This window comes from Pollicipes pollicipes, unplaced genomic scaffold, assembly GCF_011947565.3.
Source record: "Pollicipes pollicipes isolate AB1234 unplaced genomic scaffold, Ppol_2.1 Scaffold_3447;HRSCAF=4054_pilon_pilon_pilon, whole genome shotgun sequence".
In the NCBI taxonomy this organism is placed as follows: Eukaryota; Metazoa; Arthropoda; class Thecostraca; order Pollicipedomorpha; family Pollicipedidae; genus Pollicipes; species Pollicipes pollicipes.
In genome coordinates this window covers 29,540,913-29,563,312 of record NW_023596297.1, presented here as the reverse complement: position 1 = coordinate 29,563,312, position 22,400 = coordinate 29,540,913, and the positions used below count along the sequence as shown (strand labels likewise).

At 58.4% G+C, this 22,400-nt stretch overlaps 2 protein-coding genes across 6 annotated transcripts in view; both read left to right on the top strand.

The window, feature by feature from the left end:
• The window catches only part of LOC119092406 (ankyrin repeat and SAM domain-containing protein 1A-like), a 26,625-nt gene extending 11,404 nt beyond the window's left edge, over positions 1 to 15,221 (top strand). The window contains exon 4 of the mRNA XM_037215369.1: positions 15,152 to 15,221. Within this exon, the coding sequence (XP_037071264.1) occupies positions 15,152 to 15,221 (70 nt within the window). The remainder of the gene's footprint in view (positions 1 to 15,151) is intronic.
• toy (paired box 6 protein twin of eyeless) overlaps positions 8,414 to 22,400 on the top strand; it is a 49,846-nt gene continuing 35,859 nt past the window's right edge. For 2 of the 5 annotated variants that reach the window (XM_037213871.1, XM_037213868.1), the window contains exons 1-3: positions 8,414 to 8,569; positions 21,447 to 21,495; positions 21,944 to 22,148. In XM_037213871.1, coding sequence (XP_037069766.1) covers positions 21,483 to 21,495; positions 21,944 to 22,148 — 218 coding nt within the window. In that variant the 5' untranslated portion in view covers positions 8,414 to 8,569; positions 21,447 to 21,482. Of the gene's footprint in view, positions 8,570 to 8,769; positions 8,849 to 21,446; positions 21,496 to 21,943; positions 22,149 to 22,400 lie in introns of those variants that run through there. The other 3 variants (XM_037213872.1, XM_037213873.1, XM_037213870.1) reach the window with 3 other exon arrangements.

Here is a 22,400-nt window from a genome sequence, read left to right as displayed (position 1 = left end):
TGGTCCAGTCGAGACGCCATTCGTCCACACGCGTTCTCACGTCCGAAGTTGTGGTCCAGTCGAGACACCAGTCGTCCACACGCGTTTGTGTCCCGCAGCACTGGACCCCAGTCTGTGCTTTTGCAAAATATCGGCATACTCGTCATGCAGAGCTGAAGTTTTAAATAGAATACTCGACTGTTCCATCGATTTTCAGCATTCCGTTTGGCATTCGGATGCGAGAACATTGGTGGCCGAGGATCGATGTTTATCTTCATTGGTTAAAGAAATTCCACCAAACTTTGTAAGGATGTTTTGTGAGCGTGTTTCCTTCCCAACGTTTTCATGAACACTCTTGGTCATTTGCGATACACCAGACAAATGAGCAGTAATATTGCGTGTGAAGCATGCCCTCGGTACCAAACACGCCAGCTGTCTGTCCAACACCCGCCAGCTCAGCGAGCAGTAGCCGCAGCGCCGAGAGCCTTCGCCCGCGCGGCGGAACGCCCTCCGTCGCTCGCCATCTGGATGTCTGAACAGCGACGGCCGGCGGCAGCGCGCCGGCAAAAAGCGCGCGCTCGTCGCAGCAGACGCAGAGACGCGACAGCGGCGCGCGCGGCGGCCATCTGTGCCCGCGTCGCGCGTCTCGCTCCGTCCCGCCGGCCGTCCGTCGCCGCGGCTCAGGCGGGATTACCGGCCAAAGGGTGAGAGAAGGCGTGAAATGCGAGGCGAACAAATCTCCGCGAGTGCCGGCTCGGAGCGCGCGGCCGGCGCGGACGACGATTGTATCGGCCGGCGCGACGGGCGGCCGTGTCGCGCGACGAGGGGCGGCGGGATCTGACGGCGGGCAGCGGCGGCGGCATCTGACGGTGGGTAGGGGCGGAGGCATCTGACGGCGAGTAGGGCGGCGGCATCTGACGGCGAGTGGGGGCGGTTGCATCTGACGGTGGGTGGGGGGCTGCATCTGACGGCGAGTGGGGGGCGGCATCTGACGGCGAGTAGGGGGCGGCGGCATCTGACGGTGGGTAGGCGGGCATCTGACGGCGAGTAGGGGCGGGATCTGACGGCGAGTGGGGGCGGCTGCATCTGACGGCGAGTGGGGGCGGCTGCATCTGACGGCGGGGGGCGGCGGCATCTGACGGTGGTAGGGGCGGAGGCATCTGACGGCGAGTGGGGGCGGTGCATCTGACGGTGGGTAGGGGCTGCATCTGACGGCGGGTAGGGGCGGCTGCATCTACGGCGGGTAGGGGCGGCGGCATCTGACGGCGGGTAGGGACGGCGGGATCTGACGGCGAGTGGGGGCGGTTGCATCTGAAGGTAGGTAGGGGCGGCTGCATCTGACGGCGGTGGGGCGGCTGCATCTGACGGCGAGTGGGGGCGGCTGCATCTGACGGCGGGTAGGGGCGGCGGCATCTGACGGCGAGTGGGGGCGGCGGCATCTGACGGCGAGTGGGGGCGGCTGCATCTGACGGCGGGTAGGGGCGGCTGCATCTGACGGCAGGTAGGGGCGGCGGCATCTGACGGTGGGTAGTAGCGGTGGAGATACCCAGAACTCAAGACACAAGACTCAACGAGGTATATCCCGGTTCCGGAATCGTTTCTGCTCACCCTGTGACAACGGCCAGGGGAAATCGCGTCCTGTGAGCTGCACATAATTTCATGTCATGCGTGTATTTGACAACAAGATAGCTACATGCCAGTGTTCCAATTGGTGCGCATTGAGCTGTCAGGCTGGTATAATATCATGTGACTTACATTTCTCCCCCAGTCGACCCACCCATGACTTGGTTGAGTGAACCCTGATCACAGCTCACGAGAAAAGGTCGGAGAGATCGATTCCACCCAATGAAAGTCGGATCGAATCCGGAGACGATGTGGGCTCGGAGAGGAGTCATGTACAGTCCGACTGGATCTGACGGCACCCGAGAGGAATCTGGCGGTGTTTCAGGGGGGGCTTGATGCTATCACAGGGATCTGATGGGATCTCTGCGGTATCACGGGGGATCTGATTGGATCTCTGCGGCCGAATCAGGCGACGTCCCGGCAGCTGCGAGGTCTGACGGAATATCAGTGGACTCGTGATCTGATGAGATCTCGAGGTGCAAAAACCTGGCAGCACCTCCGGTGTGCCGGGAGATGACCATATCTCAACGGATGTCGAAATCTGACAGGGTTGGTGGGATCTGAATGCCTATGAGAAACGACGGGAGTTGGCATTCCGCTATGAAATATGAGAACTGCGGAGCTTTGAGTAATGTCATGGCCCGAGGATTCATTCGTCAGGGGTGCGGAACGTAGGTCTGCCAGCGACTGCAGGGTCAATTACAGGATATCGTGCTTGCCGGGTGTTATTCTCGCGGCCTGCGCGGTGCACTTAAGAGCGCGCAAGTCTCGCCACATGCCAAGAAGCGGAGGTAGTCGGGAGTCTGCACCTATGGGTTCGATTCTCAACACGGGTGAATTTTTTCTGACAGCGAAGCGAGACCGCGGGAAGCCATGTAATGACGCTGTATGACACAAAAATGTCCCTCAGCGCTGCTTGGCCACCAAACAGCGGCCGCACTTCGTACCGCGTGATGGAATCAATATCCGTGACTCGAGCTCGAGCTTTCTCACCAGGGCGGTGATCGTGACGCAGCTCAAACAAATAACCCTTGCGAATAACTTCATGATAAGAATGCAGAGATGCCAATCGGTCACGGCGGGCGGCGACAGCATTCGGCGACCCATCGTGACAGGGACGGTGACACCTTCCGCCGCTGAAGATGTGAGTGGGTCGCCTGCGACGGCGACACTTCGGACAACGTGCGTCCGTCCGATTTCATCCGCGTGCGGCCGTCTGCCTCCATCCTCGTGCGGCCGTCTGCTTCTATCCACGTGCGGCCGTCTGCTTCCATCCGCGTGCGGCCGTCTGCCTCCGTCCACGTGCGGCCGTCTGCCTCTGTCCACGTTCGGCCGTCTGCTTCCATTCACGTGTGGTCGTCTGCCTCCATCTACGTGCGTCCATCCACTTTCATTCACGCGCGCTCCTAGCCGCGAGAATGTCCGCTGCAGGAGGTGCCCGCCTCTCAGCACGGCAGAGGCCGCCCGGTGCGAGGCCGGATGGCGCGGGGCCGGATGGTGCGGGACCACGATGGTGCGAGCCCGGATGGTGCGAGGCCACGGTCACGCACCATCCGGTCCTGGCGCCGCGGCGGTGTGCTCATGCCAGCCGCTGTCGCTGCCAGCCGACCCTCGCTGCAGCAGCGCGAGGCGGCGCTGGGCGGCTGAGTCTGATGACCTTTTCGGACATGCACCGCAGTCATGCGAGCTCACCGCGGTCTGCGCGCAGCCGACTGCTCGAGACGAAATTCTGGAAATGGTTGCTGGGTCACCAGAAGGCGTGCAATGTCACCGAGCAAGACCTCGGGCGGGCTTTGTAGTCTAGCCATGCACGTTCCTCTGATGCAGCCCCCGTCGTGAGGACCAGCTCAAAGGCGGTGCCATTTAGGCTAGACTCAAAGAAGCGACGATTATTTGGTTGATAATCTTCATTTAGCATCAGCTAAATTTTGCGTCCAGCTTAAGAAAAATCTGGCAGAATGCTGTAATCACCAGGTTTGGGTACTTTCCAAAATGTTAACTTAAAGAAGAACAAAATGACGCCCAGACAGACGCATAATTCAGCGCAATGGGGGCAATTACACGTACTTGTGAGAGCGCTGGGGTCACTGGCCGAGAAATTGCTAGGAATTGGTGCAGGCAGGAGAAGAGCCCTTCATCCGTATTCTCGTGCAATGTTACGGGGAAAGGCCAACGTTTATCCAACTTGTGAGAAAAACCAGTACTAGCTCCTACCAGAGCGGGGGTACTCCCCCCCCCCCGGCCCCTGTTTCGGCACCCCTCAAGAGGTTAAGCCTCAGTGATGCCAGCTGAAGGCTCGAAAACTCATCGTCGCCAATCGAGTACGAGCTCCACGGCTCAGCATTCTCCACTCGGAGGTCATCTTTAACTTAACCTGTGACCTCGTTCCAGCAAAAATTAAAAACATTTACTGACCGTACCCCATTTTGTAGGAGAAATCCATCGCGTCTTCATCGTCCCAGACGCTTGACTCGTCTCGTATCTGAATGAACTCCCTGCACACACCAATCCCGTTCTGACCAGCGTGTGTGGTGCGTCCGCAGGGTCTGTGCTCTCACGCGTCCGGCCCCGCGACCGAGCAGGGCGGGCCCGTGGTACGCTGGCGGCCCGCCTCCAGCTGAACCTGCGCACCTCTCCTCAGGCTGGCCGAGCCGCCACACAGAGCCCTGCGGCTGTTCAGGCATTCATCCGCCGCCGCAGGAGACCAGCATCCCTTATTTTTATCTGCGCCGGCGGCTGGACGGAGTCCGCCTGATTGTAACCGCCAGGACGCGGCCAGCCACTCAGGTGGAAGTAATGCTCAGGCCCCCGCCCCCGCGCGGCTGCGATCGATACGGCTGCGCCGCGGCGGCGCGCGGCGCCGACCGGCCGCTTGGCCGCCGCCGCCGCCGCCAGCCCAGCACGACTCATTACCGCCGGACAAGCGGCGGCGGCGGCGCCGCTGTGATGGCCGCCAGGGCCCGAATCTCGGCGGATGTCGCCACCATTTGATGGCGGGTCTGAGACTTCCGCCATCAGCTGGTGGCTGGTCTGAGAGTGCCGCCACCAGCTGATGGCTGGTCTGAGAGTCCCGCCACCAGCTGATGGCCGGTCTGAGACTTCCGCCATCAGCTGGTGGTTGGTCTGAGAGTGCCGCCACGAGCTGATGGCTGGTTTGAGAGTACCCCTACCAGTGCTGAGGGCTAATCTGAGCGTCCCACCGCCAGTTGATGGTCAGTCTGAGCGTCCCATGGTCAGTTAATGGTCAGTCTCGGCGTCCCGCCGCCAGCTGATGGCCAGTCGGGGAGTCCCACCGGCAACTGATGGCTAGTCTGAGAGTCCACTGTCGGCTGATTGATGGCTTGTCTGTGAGTCCGACTAGTCTGGGATCCCCAGTCCGCCAGCTGGCAAGCAGGTACGAGAGTCCCAATAAGTCGAGAGTCGCATCACCTGATGTCCAGTATGAGAGCCCCATTACCAGCTGATGCCCAGTCTGAGCGTCCCATTACCAGCTGGTGCCCAGTATGAGAGCCCCGTTACCAGCTGATGCCCAGTATGAGAGCCCCATTACCAGCTGATGCCCAGTCTGAGGGTCCCATTACCAGCTAATGCCCAGTCTGAGGGTCCCATTACCAGCTGATGCCAAGTCTGAGGGTCCTATTACCAGCTGATACTCAGTTTCAGCCTCACGCCACTCGCTGATTCCGGGTCAGAGAGTACACCGCCAGTTATGGTCAGGGCTGGGAGTCACACCACCAGCTCGCGTGCTGCCCGGGAGCTCTCCAACCGTGGGGAAGTCCAGTCTGGGGTAGCATTGTCAGTTGATGTCCGTCTGAGAGTCCCGTTGCCAGCCGATGTTCGACCTGAATTTCCTGCCGTCAGCCGCAGCCTCTGCACATCAGTTCGACTGCTTCTCTAAGTCCGGGCGCGCCAGGCGGCAGCAGTGTTGGCTGTACGCCGCGCAAACATGGTCGGGCTTACGGACATTCCCATTCATCTGTGTCTCATTTGCTGCGGACTCCACCCTGAACCCCTTATGGCATCTCGGGATTTCCTCAGCTCAGCGGAAGATTTTACGACACGGTAAAAGCCTTTGCCGCAGTGGCAGTTGGTCGTATTTGAGGTTTGCATTGCATGCGACCCGTGCCTTCTGTGGTCTCGCGCTTCTTGAATCGTAGATCGGCGAGGGAGACATGGTGGTATGGCAGGCCGGTGGCCGCTGTGGGACCAGACCTCAAGCCGATCTATGCCGCCAGCTTGACGATAGTCCGCCATGGCGCTCATAGGCCTTTTGTCTGTTGTGTTTCATCGCCCGTAAACAGGAAAATGCTTTGAATTGTCAGAGATTTTGCATCGCTTGCATGTGTTGCTCCCAACGACGCTGTCTTCCTCCGTCTGTACAAGGTAGGTGGCGTTATCTTATTCCGTGACAAAGATTTCGTGTGTCATGAATTGTTCAACGAGTATGCAATTTTACCAACATTGGGAGCGGGCGTTAATAGGCCATTGCTATGTGCGTACTGTGCGTAAAACAGGGAGCCTTGTAAACCACACTTTGCCCACGATGTCGTAAAGTGCTGCAGTCAGCAAACTAATCGAATGTGTTATCTATCTGAAAAATTTGGGAAGCAGAATAAGTGATACGAGAGGCAGGGAAAGAAACGACTAGCTTCAATTTATTGAAGCCGAATTCCCTGTGCCTACTCATCCTGTTCGACAATTACTTACAAAGGCACTCGCAATGCCTCGCACCGCACCAAATTCTGGTGCTTGTTGTCCATCCGACTGCACGCATCCCTCTCAGTCTCCGATCCCGTGCGCCGGGCGGCGTGTGGCCGCGAAACTGTCTCGGCACGCGAGCATACATTCTGCGGACTATTGTGACCGAGGACGTGCCAGGCCAACAGCGCCTGCTGCGAAAATTGCGCCGAGCCACCGGTGGTGGCTCAGGCAACCCCGGCATCTGAAGCAGGGCAGCATCGGAGCTCCACCGGCGGCGACGCAGGCAACCCCGGTATCTGCGGCAGGGCAGCATCGGAACTCCAGCAGTGGCGGCTCAGGCAACCCCGTCATCCGTGGCAGGGCAGCACCGGAACCCCAGCACTGGCGGCTCCAGCGGTGGCAGCTCGGTGACGGCCCCCAGCGGGGCGGCAGCCAGCCTCTCCCGCGTGGCGGCGGCGGCGGCGGCTGGTGCGCGCGCTCCCGTCAAATGAGTCAGCCGGGCACGCGCCGCCGCCCCGGAGGCGCGCCCCCTCGCCGGCCGAGCTGCACGTGCCGTGAAAGGCGCCAAGTTAAGGGGGTAGGAGTTGATGAGGGGCGAGCGGGATCGATGACGGGTGGCGGCGACGAGGCTGGCGCTGCGCACAGTGGCGACATGTCGACACTTCAGAGTTTTCTGCCGTAACTGGCCTGTCGCGGGGGCAGACGGTGCCGAGGAGCCCATTGGGCGTGACCGCCGTTTGCGAAGGTTAACACGAGGTAAAACAGACTTACGATTGGCGCTCGAGGATATCGGTGAGCCAGGTCGTGCTCCTAGCGGTTTTTCTAAGTCTTTAAAAGTTTTCTTTAAAAATAATCAATTGTGGCGCATGGCAATCGGCAGAAATTAGAGAGATTGCTGCGTCAAGGACGCATGAGTATGTTTTGGTCTTCTCACTCATGTTGACCCGGTAAAAGTTTCTAAAAATGTTCACTGGTTCTAAAATGTGTGCTTGCCTGCAGGATCCAATAAGCCCTAAAATGCATAAACTACGGACCCGGCTGATGCATTCAGCAAATGCATGCTTAGAAAATATCCCAGGAATATTGAGAAGCTTTATCTGCAGACGCAGCAGCACCTCTCATACCTTGTTGTGCATCCATCAATCCTTGGCCGTCATCTTTGGCAACATTCGACAATAACCGTACGGCGTCCTGTTAAATGCAACCAAGGCAATCCGCTTGTGAATGCTCTTGCACTTCCAGTGGCCTCCTCGCCGCGCCGCTGATCTAAATACATTTATGCATCGTTGAATTCTTCAAAAGAATTTCAAAAGTCGAGAAAAGTTGAACTATTAAAAAAAAGAAAAAATCGAAAGGTGTTATTTGAATTTTAGCCAGTCAAAACATTTGTCCTCAACATGAACAAATCGTGGGTGCACGGTGACACGAAGAAGAGCAGAACTGATATACATCGGTAAGGATCGGTGTGCTTCCGCGGCCTGCTCGGCAACGCAAATGTCGTAAAACGTCTCTGGAGCAGACGGTGATGTAATCTGTATCAGAGCACGTCATCCGTACATAGGTACACAGGAGCAAATTAGTATGGTGCGTTTTACTGAGCAGCAGGCGGTTCCAGCATTCTCAGCTTCTCACTTGTTTGCAAATTACAGTTGTAATCAGCGACCATTTACCAGCGGTCAGTGCCAATCAGTAAGACGATAAAATGTATCTGTCGTTATCGGGGTCATGTCACGCCGAACAATAATGAACGATGTGCGAGCCTTATAAGCATGCATAATGCATGCACAGCGCGTGCATGCATGACGAGTTCATGCCTTATGCGGAGCGTGAGAACAAGGTCGCACTCTCCGTCGCACACGGCTAAAACGTGCTCCTGCACGTGGCTTGCGACGACCAAGCATGAAATTAACCAGTTCCGAACCCAAACAAACTGATTCTCGTGAGCCTGCCCGGCCAGCCAGCAGCGCTCCCGCGGACGCCGCGGGCCGAGCGGTGCGGCCGGATCCGCACCTCCCACCGTGCGACCAAGCTCCGCCCCCGGCTCCGCCCACCGGCCGCGCTTCAGTTGGAGCCGTTTCCACCACATTTAGTGTCATTTACATGGGTGAGTGCCGAGCGAGAGCTGTGTAATCCAGTGTCGTTATTCGTGGGCAGCAAACGGAGCCGGCTCCAGATTTAAGTTGAACTTTGATTGTGCAGCGTGCCGTGAAGCGCGATTAGGGCCCATCTCACCGGGCCACCCAGCCGTCCCAAGACGGAGACCAAGGTAAGGCCGAGCGCACGAGATGAGCCACGCTCGGCTGGCCCAGGCCGGCCCGGTCGGCCGCTCTCGATGTTCCGGAGATCAAACGGCCGCTGGCCGCGGGCGTTTGAGAGCGAGTCGTCCCGGGTCGGGTCGGCCGGCCCGGCCCGGCCGGGTCGCGTCGGTCCCGGTCGGGCCGGGCCGGCCTGACCTGGTCCTGCCGGCTTCCCCGGGTCGACACGGGCGCCTGGTGCGGGACCCGTACTGCGGCGTCAGCCCATCATGTGACCTATCGGGCTCTGGGTAAGGTCGACGGGCTGGCTGACGGCGCCCGTAGTTTTTGGCTTGACAGCGGTTAAGTTCGGACTGTTTATCAAGTTTATTATTCTTACGTTTAGAAGCAATGTTTTCTTAATCGTTTCTACCTTTGCGACGTCTTATTTGGTCTAGAATGACATCACCGATTAAAAGTTTGCGGGTGCTTTTATATCAAATTACGTTTTAGCAACGTCGAATTTCCTTTGCGTGGTTCATCCCACTACACTGCGATTTGCAAACCACTAGAGTTGACCGAGGCCTTAGAACTACGACATTGATATCGTCCAACAGCCCTTTGTCTGCATTCTTTGAGCTCATATACTGCCAAGGCGCTCCGAAAAGTGCCGGTTCGGAAAAATGGCGTTTTGTCATTTTATGACATTGACACCAACAGAGCAGTGTCATTTGTAGATCCGCTGGTGATTTCAAGGCAACGAGCACAACATGACAGCTCCCAATTCTACACAAGTCCTTCCCACAGAGCATTAAAAAATTTTGATCAAGCTTGCCTCTTGACAAACCATGTTTTGTTACTGTAACTTTTACTGTACATTGCATGCTGGGCGCAAAACTGAAACAACTGGTAATACTGCACCGCTGCGCGGTGCAGTATTACCAGTTATGCTCTTTTTGAGCTGGGCGTTCAATATAACTGGTCACTTTGCATATCTTCATGGACTGTATGTGTGCAGAAATGCTACGAATTACCCTTCTATCATTCATACAATATCCCCCGCGTAAAACGCGTACTATTCCCTGAGCGTGCATCGCGAACACAGCCATCCGATATTTTAACGTCTGAACCATTCATTGACTGAAGGCCCCACGGGCAGCGCGTGAACACAAAGGCGGTGTCTCTGTGCGTCGCCGGCGGCGCTGGCTTGTCTTTCGCTCAAGGGCTTATGTTCGCCGTTGCTCGTCGTTTACGTTAGCAGCTTCCTACACTCAAGCTGTCCTTTTGTGCTGCTGTTAAAGAACACTCAAGTTGGCTTAGGGTCCTCGAAAATGGTGGCGTCCCCGATTTGAGTAAAAGTAGGTATATCTGAGGTTATACCTCAGAATACAAATATTTGATCAATGCTCTTGTGCCTATGCACGGAAACAATCAACCGCATAGAAAGGCTTGCTGCTTTGACTGCGTCTTGGTCATTCGATGTCAGGCCTGCTGGGCTTCCTCATTGGATGAGGCGTGGTTTTACAGAATATTTTGCAATGTGTGCGTGAAGTGCAAGCATCCATGTAATAGTGATTAAGTAAAAGCTCTCTACGAACAACAGTCTGAGTCATAAAAAAATGACTCGAACATACACAAGATAAAAAAACATAGTATGTGTTCAACTCAACTTCAATTTTAGAACTTCAACACAAAATCGACCACGAGGTTGGGAGCTGGGAAATAATGTGGGTGGCGGGATCAGATTCATCGTTAAAAATCATGTAAAGCAAATTTCACCTCTTGTTCGCACTTAAGACATGAATCTCCTCTGAAACTGCCCCAAAATAGTATGACCTAGCACCAAACAATATAATAAAATGGCGTGGTTCGTGACTGAGGTAAGCGAATCAATGTATGATGAAATCCATCATCACGATTCACACAACCTGTGTCTGGAGGAATGCAACGTAAACTCGTGTGGCACAGGCCTACAATATATTAATATATATAATATTGATGCAGCTCCCCCCTTGCTGAGGGTGTTTTTATTAATGTAGTGTTCAAATGCAGATGCGTGATACCAGGTGTGCATACAATAGCACGTCAAAACTTCCCATAGTTTTTCCATTCTTGTAAAGGCTACAGGTTATCAAATGTTATTCGCTGTAAAATTTTCTCATCGTGTCTGCCATCTCCGTTAGGAATGCGTGGTTATATGTTTTTGTTACTTGGAGGGCACCACAATGATATGACTATAACGCTCAGCTAAGGCAAGATTTCGTTTTTCGAAACAAAAAGCATCAAAAACGCGTCTTGCCATACACAGCTACTGCCTCTGTTTAAGATAATTAGGCCTGCACATCAAATGTAGCTGGTCTAAATTGTCATCGTGCCGCCTTCTGCGCCTGTTTGGGTGTCATATGCTCTATATTACGTATGCGTATCTATTTATGTTACGTATGCTCTATATTACGTACCTGAGCCCATCTTGGGCTAACTGCTTTCTTGAAGTATGGTGTCTCAGTGAGAGTTCTCCACCAGAAATCGTGTTCCAAAAATGTAGGATTTGGTTAATATTGCATATGCCTGTGTTTTCTTTACTTATTTGCATGTAACCTCATCTTAATGTGCTACGAGCCGCTTTCTCTCAAAACCGTTCGCTCAAATGCTTGTGAGTTCAGAGTTCTGTGCTGAGCTATTGATCTTCAATATACCAGGAGATACTAGTTGATCGATGTCACAGAGCAAACATTGATTGTGGTCACGGCACCCTGGTCCGTCAATGTAACCAACTGACAGCAAATGCAATGCCACCAACATACTGTCAATATGACCAGTGTGTACACCATGACGTCGTTGAGCTATTGTTTCCTGATACATTGAAGGTATGTAATTCAGCACAAGACTTCCGAACTCATAAAGCCGAAAAGCCAGAAGCTGAAGGCCTTTCTTGCGTATATCCCGATCCGCAAAAGCTGGAACTGCGTGACCCACGACCTGCAGGCGGCCGCCGGGTCAGCATCAGGGCCGATATACTGGGCTAGACAGCCGAGAGGCTGCATCTCTTCCCCGACTTTGTACCCGATAACAGCATTTGTGACAGACATATTGAACTGAAGCTTTGCGCGCCTAGGACTGGGAAAATACTGGAGCTCTGAGTTGACCTCCGCCTCTTGCACAAGAGCACAGCGGGTCCGCATCCGTCCATTCTTGTGGTCAAGACAGCTGGAATGTTCACACAGACACTGTACAAAGCACGGGCCAAGCCTACACGTCGCCTCTTGTCTGGCAGAATCAGCTTACAGGTACCCCCATCATAAACGGACGCCAGCAGCACCCTAATCATAACCTGACGTACAACTGCCCCCTGCCGGGCCGGCCAAACCGCCCCACATTTCCCGACAGAGGCCAGAACAAATCCGCTTACGGGCTATCGCCTGCAATCGGGGCCGTGTCGGCGGCGGCGGCAGCGGCGGCGGCGGCGGTGCGGCGGGCGGCGCAGCGCCGACGCGCGGGACCGCCTCTGACCCGGGCCTCGATAACGAGCGGGCGGGCCCGGCTGAGTGACAGCCGTCCGGCGCGGCTATCGGGACCCGATCGCCGGCCCCAGATCGGACGCCGCCGGGGGGCGTCCCTGTATCGCGCCGCATCGGGGTGCGCGTCACATGCCGCCGCGGACAGCACTGATTGAGGCATGAGCGGGGGCGGCCGGCCGCCGCGCCGCCGGCCGGGCCGGGCCGGGTTTGCCGCCGCCGCCCGCCGCCGCCGCCGCCGCTGCCGGCCGGCCACGCACACGCGCCGCGTCCGCCCGGCCGCCGCCGTCCGTCCGACAACCAACACACACCAGCTCACACGCACGCATTTGCATATGAATCACGCTGAGACGGCTTAGCGGCGGCGCGGCGTTCGCAGACGCGGCGGGCGCGCTGCCGTCTCGGCGCCGGGCGGCGGCGGCGGCGGCGGCGGCGGCGGCGCGGGCTGCCAGACCAGCGGGCGCGGCCGTGGCTCGCCGACGGCGCTGATTGATGACCGTGTCCGGAGCGTGGCGCGTGGCTGACGGCCATGCGTGCGGCGCTCTCGCACGCGGCGCGGTGTCGGCACGCGGATGACGGGGCGGGAGTGATACAATTTCGCCGCACGGAGATTAACGCTCATTTGGCTGTGTGGGCCGGCGTCCCGAGCTGCAGCCACCGTAGCAATTTCCTGAGGTCGTCCAGGTCACAGGCCGACAGGGCGATGCACTGCCTCTGTCTCAAGCCGTACTCCACTGCGACGAAGTGTTGCGGTCGTCTGATGACCCTCCTTACCTGGGCAGCGTGCTGCGGCTGTTTTTGTCCCGCTCGCCCGGGGCAATGTACGGCACCTGTTTCCAGCCACGCGCCGCTGGGGCCAGCCCGCTGCGACTGGCTCGAGCCTCGTCCAGCGACGTCTGTGGGAAGCCCAGTCGCCCCGCTCGTCGGGCGGACGACGTCCAGCGCAGACTAACACGGCGTCTGTGGGAAGTCCCCTGGCCCCGCTCGCTGGGCGGACGACGTCCAGCGGAAACTAACACGGCGTCTGTGGGAAGCCCCCTCGCTCCGCTCGTCGAGCGGGCGACGACCGGACCGTCGCCGACGTCCGTGCGGACGTCATTCACTCGGCGTGACGTCGCCGCCGTCGCCACCGACGGCAGGGTTCGACCCTGCTCGGCGGCTGCTTGACGAAGCGGTCACACCCGGGCGTTCAGGCGCCGCCGAGGCGGCCGCCCGGTCCTGCCGCTCGAGACTGCCACAGCCGGGCTCGAGTCGCGGCCTCTCGCTGAGAGGCCCTCGATAGCGAAGTTGCCGCCATGCTTTGGAGAGGCTCGCAGAAGCATGAGTGTGCTAATTCGGGATGACGTTGCACCCGACCATGTCAAAAAGTAGCACCGGGTTATGGGTCCGCACAGAAACACCGAATAAAATATGTCATCTGCGTCACCGCCCACCACTTTTTCTCGAAACAAGGTTTGCCTCTTTTTAGATCACCGGACGCAAATGTGTCAACTCCACATGCGGGGCACCGTACGCGAATTTGAATGGGACTTATTAAATTCACATGCACGTCAACGTGAAAAACTACAAGCTACCTCAATATGAAATGCTTTTTCCCTGCGAAGCATTCAGAGGCGTAACAACCTCAGCGAAAGCTTGGGAGCGGGCAAGCCCATCTTCAAGCCAATCCTTTCTGTGCATTATTGCAGAGGTAATGTGAATCTCTCACGACAACTGGAGACCCCTCCCACGCTTCTGCGCGTATTGAGCCACTAATACAATGGGCTTAAATGGGGGAGCGAACCTTTCGTGCAAAAAGACTGTGAACAAAGTTTGGGCCAACCTACCTCAACGCCACATTTGGGAGAGATGCCAACCGCGGGCAAGGCTCAAAATGCTGTTTGGCCATAGCCTCAACACATGCGAGGCGCAGCCAATCTCGGGCCCGGATACCCCTCACGAGGGGCGTGGTCTGCAACCTCAGTGACCCCGCCAAGCGTCTCGCAAGCGGCGTGACAAGCGACAAGACCCGCTCGCCCCGGCCGTGACGGCCGCCAGGCGGGCCTGTGAGCAGCTGTGCCCGGCGACATTGACAGTGACCCTGAGGCTGTTGCCGAGTCCGTGGCGGATTGCCCGTAAAACTCCGGTTCGAATCAGCTGGCGACATGTCACATCGACCATGTCATGCGGTCCGCTGCATGCTCGCCGCCCGGCAGGGGGCGCCGCTGCACCCGCTGCTGACGCTGGCCAGCAAACACCGTCTCGAGATCTCGAAGGATCTGTGTATCTGACACAAGGGTGAGGCTTCCCAGAGAGTTGTCGGCTTCGGTCCGAGTTTTAGAGCAAAGAGGGTCAAATCCGAAGAGAAACTTTTTGCATGAGGGGACAGGTTTAGCCATTGACTCCTTGTCCAGTCTTCCGAACTTATTTTGAGAAACTGCGCCCCTGATCTGACGTGTTGTCCATTGCAATGGCGAACGGACCCATGAGGAGTCTGCAACTGGCCTCGCAACGACATCGACGAGAGAGCGCTGACGTCGGTCGGCGTCGGCACCTCTGGCGGAGCCGCCGCTGACGTCGGTTGGCGGCAGCACCTCTGGCGGAGCTGCTGCTGACGTCGGTCGGCAGCAGCACCTCTGGCGGAGCCGCCGCTGACGCCGGCCGGCGGCGACACCTCCGGCGGAGCCGCTGCTGACGTCAATCGGTGCCAGCGCCTTTAGCGGAGCCGCCTCTGACGTCGGCCGGTCGCCGCTGACGCCGGCTGGCGGCGGAGCCTGTGGTCCAGCCACCGCTGACGCCGGCCGGCGGCCCTCGGCCCTCGTCGGATGGCGTGACCGGTCGTGCCGTCTCGTGACGCGCGGCCGTATCGGCCCGGCGGCCCGTGAGCGTGGCATGATACCCCGGCGAGACTCCCAATCTCTGATAGCATCGGGGGAATACGCCGGCCGCTAAGCACCGGGAGCGGAGTGCCGAGGACGACTTTGCCGTGACAGTGAGCCTGTCAGCGTCGGTCCGGACGCCTCCAGTGCGCCGACGTACGGATGATAACCGGCTAATGACTGGTGGAGCGGGCCTCGCTGGCCGGCAGCCCGCAGCCTGCCGTGGGCCTGCCTGCCGCAGGCTGAGCCGGCGCCAGGCGCCACTCTGGCTGGCGGCCACGCGCGAGGCGAGGTTCGTGCTGACACCGTGAGGTCTGGCCGAGAGGTCGTTGGGGCGGGACGAACTGGGACAGTTCGCAGCCGTGCACAGCGGGGACGCGTGGCGAAGGGGCGGACGATCTCCCAACTACGGGGGGGGGGTCGCCCTCCCCGCCTGACCCTGCGGACGGAACCCCCGCGGGTGGGAGCCTGTCCACGCGCCCGACTCGGCCCCTTCCCCCGGCCGTCCGGTCCGCGCGCCAGACAGCGCTCCCTCCGCTGCTTTCCTTTCGGGCGCAGACGGGCGTAATGCGATTATGCTCTCTGGCTATCGCTGTTCGCCCGCGGGCTGAGGGCTCAAGGCAGATGCGGCGCCACCGGGCCGGGGTGATAGGCCGGAGAGTGCGGGTCAGGAGGCCTATTGTCACCACAAAAGTTGTAGCAATGGCTGAATTGGGGGCATCGACGTTCAATAGTTGAAGTTCCACGCACACCTGTCCCTGGGTGCGCTCCTGGCTACGGGATCCGGAAAGACGGGCGGGAGCTCACACCATGGGTACGCCCTCCGCGCGAGGGTTGGGGCTGGGGCCAAAACGACCCGGCGGAAGAGGGCGTGCACGTCGGAGCGGGGGTGGGGGTGGGGGGTGGGGGTGCAGGCGTAAATATGTGGAGGAAATGGCGAAGTCATGATCAGAAAATCAACGAAACAAAAGCACACCTCATGGTGGACGACCGCTCGGCGTTGGCGGAAAGGGGATGAAAGATGAGGGGAGGGGGGGGGGGGGGGAGCCGCAGCGAGATGCGCGGCCGCTGCGGCATCCTCCACCCGTGTGACCCGTCCGCCGTCCAGCTGAGGCGCTGGGTCCCGTGCAGCCCCGAGCGACAACTCCGGGCGGTGTACCGGCCGGCGCTGCTGACCGCAGAGTCCGCCGCCTCTAAACAGCCCTCGCCGAGAACACGGTGTCGGATTTCGCGACACGGCTCAGGCGGTGACGGTGCCGACTAGTCGGCCGCAAAAATGTGTCGGGCGCCTGTAGCGGATGCGACTACAGCGGCTGGGGGTGTTGGAATGCGCCGCGGTGGTCGAGTCGGCGTTGGGCTGGCCGGACGCCGCCTGGCGGGACGCAGCCCGCCGGCCGACTAGACCCGACCTGCACCAGATCAAACCCAGACCTAGCCCAGACCAGATTAGACCAGGCTTTGGCTAGACAGACCAGACCGGATCAGACTCAGACCTGACCTAATCCAGACCAGACCAGACCAGACCAGACCCAGACCCAGACCCATATGCAGATACAGATCCAGATCTAGACCCACGCCCAGGCCCAGGCCCGACCCAGACCCAGACCCAGACCCAGATTCAGGCCCAGATCCAGACCCAGACACAGGCCCAGACCCAGACCCAGATTCAGACCCAGACCCAGAACTAGGACTAGACCCAAAACAAGAACCTGAACCAGAATCAGAACCAGACCCAGACCCAGACCGATAGCCAGACCCAGACCCAGGCCCAGGCCCAAGCCTAGGCCCAGACCCGGCCCAGACCTGACCCAAACCAGACCAGACCCAGGCCAGACCAAACCGGCCGCCCAACAGCAGACGCACCGGCGCAGCCCGGTGGCCTGACAGTCCCGGTTGCGTGTGCTGTCGAGAGGCGTTCCTCGCGCCGTCAGCTGCTGTGGCGGCACCGGTCGGCACGTGGAGGCCTAAGCTCGCGGCGCCGGACGTGAGGCCGTGCGGTGTCCGTCTGCCCAGAGCGTGCTGCGGAGAAGGCCGGCACACGCTCGGAGAGGCTTCGGCACATGATGAGTGGCTCAGCCGGCCGTCCTGCCCTGTCATTGGGTTAAGTGTACTTATGCATGTACTTATACATGGAGTGATGCCTGCGCCAGCATCCAGAACGCTAAGCGGTTTTCATCACCGCCTCGTAGGTAAATATCCTGACGTGCAGCTGTCATAGATCCATCAAAACGCTCCCTGCAATAATGCGCTTAGCCGCAGTCCGGGCCGGCGGCGACACTAGCGCTGCCTGGGCGGCGGCGGCGGCCGGCGGTACCACGGCGCTTGTCGGCGGCCGCTGACCGAGCAGCGCCGGGAGACGGGCCGGGCAAGATAATCCAGCGGCTGGACGGCTAGGGCGGCCCACTTCAGACCGATTATCAGCAACAAAAGTCAGGCGGCGCGACACAACGCAACATGACGGCCGTACAAATATCTCTGTACATTTGAATAATGAGCATGTCCGTATCAACGAACGCAAAGATTACACGGGCTTAATATTTTTAGGCTGTCGTTTCATTGCTGTTTGGACCTTGTCGCGTGTTGAATCCGCAGATATTGGACTGATAATGCGACCGACGTAACCTGATATTGAGCACGTGTGCAGGGGACTTTGTTCAACGCCGCACGGCGAACCTTCAACGGTGCGGTCCCTTCACAAGACGGGTTTCGACCTGGTGCAATTATAACAGGGCCAATCTTCAACACAGCTGTCCAGGATGGTGTGAGTTGATCTGACGAGCCAGCATTGATCTCGATCGCGTGCCCCGCGCCACGGGTGCAGGCGTGAGTGACGACAGAATCAGCTGGGCTGAGGAGAGTGCAAGCAAAGGTGTGTAGGGATCGAAACCGAGGAGGAACAAACAGGATAGAGATACAGCTGCGGAAGAAAAAGAAAACGTAAGAACGAAGCGAACGGGACAGGGAAAGAGGAAGGGACGGGAAGAGGCGGAGGAGGAACAAATGAAATAGGGATACAGCCACGGAAGAAAAAGAAAGCATAAGAACAAAGCGAACGGGACAGGGAGAGAGGAAGGGACGGAAAAACGGAAGAAAAGAGACAGAGAAAGAGAGAGGGAACGAGGAAGGGACGGAGAAACAGATGAAAGGAGAGAGAGAAAGAGAGAGGGAGCGAGGGAGGGGACGGGAGCTTGGTGGAAGAGGGAGGGGAAAAGAAAAGTGGAGAAAGAAAGAGAGAGAGAGAGAGAGAGAGAGAGAGAGGAGAGAGAGAGAGAGAGAGAGAGAGAGAGAGAGAGGGATAGAGCGGAGATAGAGCGAGAGAGAGAGGGATAGAGCGAGAGAGAGAGCGAGAGAGAGCAGCGGAGTGAGAGCCGTCCGGCCGAGACTGGTCTTTGCCTCCGGCTCTCCCCGGCCAGCCCCCGAGTATCGGACATCTCAGCGGCGGCGGCGGCGGCGCACCGCAGCGCTAATGAAGCCGCTATCTGGCTGCCATCGAGCCGCCGCCGCCGGCCGCCGCCGAATGCGCGTGCCCGGTGGTGGACGCCGGCCGAGACGCGCCGCCGCCGTCATACTTCTCATAATTTGCCTTATTAACGAGATCAAAGCGGCGCCGTCTCGCGCGACACTTGTCGGGGCTCAGCCGGAGCCGACCGGACGCCGGTGGCCGGGGCCGGTTCGGTGTCGGCGGCTGCAGAGGCGCCGCCTGACAGCGAGCGGCGCCGCGGCAGCGCCACCGGCCTGTTTGGAAACAAAACAGAACGCGGGCCGGCGGCGTCTGCCCCCCCCCCCCCTTCCCTGTCTGCCGCCGGGGGCTTAGCTCGGCTGTCTTGATATTTGACCTCGCCGACCTCGCGGAAGCGGCGCGAATGCCGGCTCGGCGACGGCGGCTTGGGAAAGCCTCCCATAGCTGCGTAATGGGAGCAAAGGAACAACGTGAAACCGGCGCGCTGTGTACCTGCTTAGACGTCCTTCCGGGCTTGAGAGACGGCATGGTGGCCAGACTTAACTCAACCTCGGCCATCGCATCTGCTTGTGTCTGTTTCCAGCACCGTTTTATCCGGAGGTCAAGGTCATTTATCCTGCCGGGCCGGACCCAAAGACAGGCACCATCAGTCAAGCCGGAAATGTGGATGACCAACATCGCGTTGCGCGCCGAAAAGGGAACAAAGGTGACTGCGTTGGACGGCTTTGAGCAGCCGTCAAGCGGCGAGCGGTCGGGGTTCGGTGGTCGACGCGCGAATAACACCGCCGTGCTGTCGCGTCTCCAGAGCTCTCCGAAGCCTCCAAGCGCTTGATAGCTTCCCTTATGTGGAGCGGGGGTGGCTGGGCGGTGGTGGAGCGGGGAGGGGGCGGTCGAACGTTGACTTGGCGCCGCCCCATTGGTGGCGCCGAGTGACGTGCGCGCACGTGTGCGCCGAGTTTGGCAAGCCGGCGCCCCCCCCCCCCCCCTGTCTGGGGAGCGGGGTGCGTCGGCATGTCCGACGGCATGTTAGCGAGTCTGCGCACTCAGCTGCTGACCCTGCCTTTCACCCCGTCGGAAAGGGCGGGCACCGCGGGGAATCGAGCCCCGGACATCTATATCTCAGACGCACAGCTTAACCACTATGCCGTCGAAAATGTCAGCGGCTGGAATCTTGAATGAATAACATGAACGACACAATGAATCACCTGTTAAGGTGGCGAAGACGCTCACGTGCGAGTGCCAGTTTGCCACGCAGTGACATGACGGGCGTCACTTCGCGTGACCCTCTGGGATCACTATTTCGGGCTATCATTCTATCCTTGCTCACAAAAGAAGACGGTAGGTAGGGGGCTTAAACGAGCTTTGTCATGCACTCAGGCACTCAGGCAGGCGTAAGGACCTTATGGCATCTGCTCGTTACAGCAAGCAGGTGCTAGGTGCACAGTGATACGGGGGAATATGGCTAACTAAAACATATCACCTAAGCTCAAAGCTCATTACCGTTCACGGCGGCAAAGAACATTATCCCCAACTTTGATGACACCTGGAGATCAATTCTCTATTGGAACGTTTAATGCCGGGGCAAATAAATGTATCTCATGTTCATTTTGTGATCAATAAATGCAAAAAAAAACATCGCTTGGCTCAGCAGATGTCATTTACCTTTTGGCTTCATTTGGCTGGCAGACATGTGGAGGAAGGCCAATCAGTGCAAATGCCAGAATATTTGGGGCAGCAACTACTAAACAGTCCTGTCATGCACACCCTATAACCCACAAAGGTCCATCTGCGCATACTCCCTTGCCGTTTTGGTCAACCACTGCGGGGCACTTCATATGGACGGCGAAATAAGAGCCATTCTCGGTCATATCTAGTGTTGTCGCTTCGATTCCCGGTGAGCCGTGGCTGTGTCGGCTAACTCGGCCGGGCGCAGCCCCGACAAGCGACCGGCTCTTTGATCGCGGTGGTCCTGACATGTGATCATCCCACATTATCGGCGCGCCGGGCAGAACTTGTTTTACGATGATGGCCCCATGATTAGCCGGGGTGTCTGACTGGCGCGCCCTTGACAAGGAAGCGCACGAACCAATCACGGCACCAGACGACGGCGGCCGGAGAAGCACGCGGCACGAAAGGAAACGAGAGCGGGACGGGGACGGGGGAAAAGGAAGGGCGGGGCAGGACGGGAGAGAGGTGGGGAAAGGGTTAGAGCAGAGAGGGGAGATAATTCCGGCTTATTTATGCATCCTGCATGGCGGAGGTTCACCCGCTGCATTCGGGTGGTTGCCAGGCACCCAGCTGCGTCATGGTCAATCCATTGGCCGAATCGAGGCCGTTTCGTGCCTGCCGCGCTAATGGCAATGGCGGAGCCACACCCCCAATGGCTGTTTCTGCTTGAAATCGACGACTGCTGAGCCCCTTCCTGAACGGACCCTTTTGGAGGCCTCAAAAGTTCCTTAAACATAACGCACATGAAACGACACTCGATGGGTGATGGTTTTCTTTTGGCTGCTTCTTTTTGCTAGGCAGGGCCTTTGGGGTCGTACAAAATCTTCATTTTCTATTTATAGCTGTGCAAAGCCTTCAATGGCCGACATGGGTCTTTTCTAAATGCTTGACGTTGAAGAGTAATTCAGTTCCATGGTCTTTTCTCAGCAATTCAAACACGTAGACCATTCTGCGCCTTCTGCAAGTCATTCTGCGCCAGCGATTAACGTGGCAAAGAACATTTTTGGCCTGGGAAGGCGCAGTTGTTCCGAAGAAATGAAAGGCTCGTGAACGGTGCATAATCATCCTTCCCAATTTTACTTCGCATTTGCAATAAAGGAAACAAATCCTTCGCACCCGCTACTTGAGATTGATTTTGCGCCGCGTCGAATCGAGCGCAGAATGCAGCTGGTTTACTTACATGAGAGATTATCCCGTCCGCGATAGTCCAAACGTAAAGCTGCATTTAGCTGCAGTGACCGGTTTTCGATCTCCCAAACACATTGCACGGCACACTTACCATACAGCTGATGACCACGGCTGACGGTGCTCCCGATGGCTGGTGACCGACGATCTATCTTTGTTGCAGGGACCTGCCGCCTCCTCTCCAGCCAGCTTGAATCCCATGCCACACAAAGGTGAGAATGGCTGGACCCTGTGCCACGCGGCTTTCGTGGTTTTATGCTCCGTCAAGCACGCTGCAGGAAACGGCTGCCAAAATTGGCCATCTTGAGCCGACTTAAGGCTAAGAGCATCCAATCACATAGGGCACCGCATGCTCAGTCCAGTTTGTGTACGGGCGTCGTTGAATTATGCATAAAGTCGTTTTTGCCGGAGATTACAAAGTTCAAACACACCATGTGAGTGGCGTTATCGTGTGAAGACACGTGGCCATTTATGTCAATGCCACCATCTGCTGACTGCTGTCGAGGTCTGGTTGATGGGACCAGTGATGACATCTCCGCCCTCTGGCTCGTCCCTCCCCCCCCCCCTCCCCCTCGCCGGGTGTGCCGTTCGCTCTCGCCTGCTTGTCACCCGACCGACACCACGACCGCCCTCTAACGCCCGTGTCTGTCTGATCGACAGAGGAGCAGCCGCTGACCTCTGTGTCCCGTGTCATGTCAGGTCACAGCGGGGTCAACCAGCTGGGAGGGGTGTACGTCAACGGCCGCCCCCTGCCCGACTCGACCCGACAGAAGATCGTCGAGCTGGCGCACTCGGGCGCGCGGCCGTGTGACATCTCGCGCATCCTGCAGGTCTCCAATGGCTGCGTCTCCAAGATCCTGGGCAGGTAGGAAGCCGCGGACCAGCCGGCCTGCCGGTGGGTGCCGGTGGTGTAGGGGTACCAACGACACACATACACACACACACACACGCGCGCGCGCGCGCGCGCAATCAGTCTGCCGACCGCTGGCGTCGGCGGAAGCGTCGGTCGGAGCCACCAGCTGCCGCACATCGCTGAGCGCGAGCGCCTCCTCGCTCGCCGCAGCCGCGCTGACCACACCCCCAGGTCACCCGCGGTCAGCACCCGCGGCACGCACGG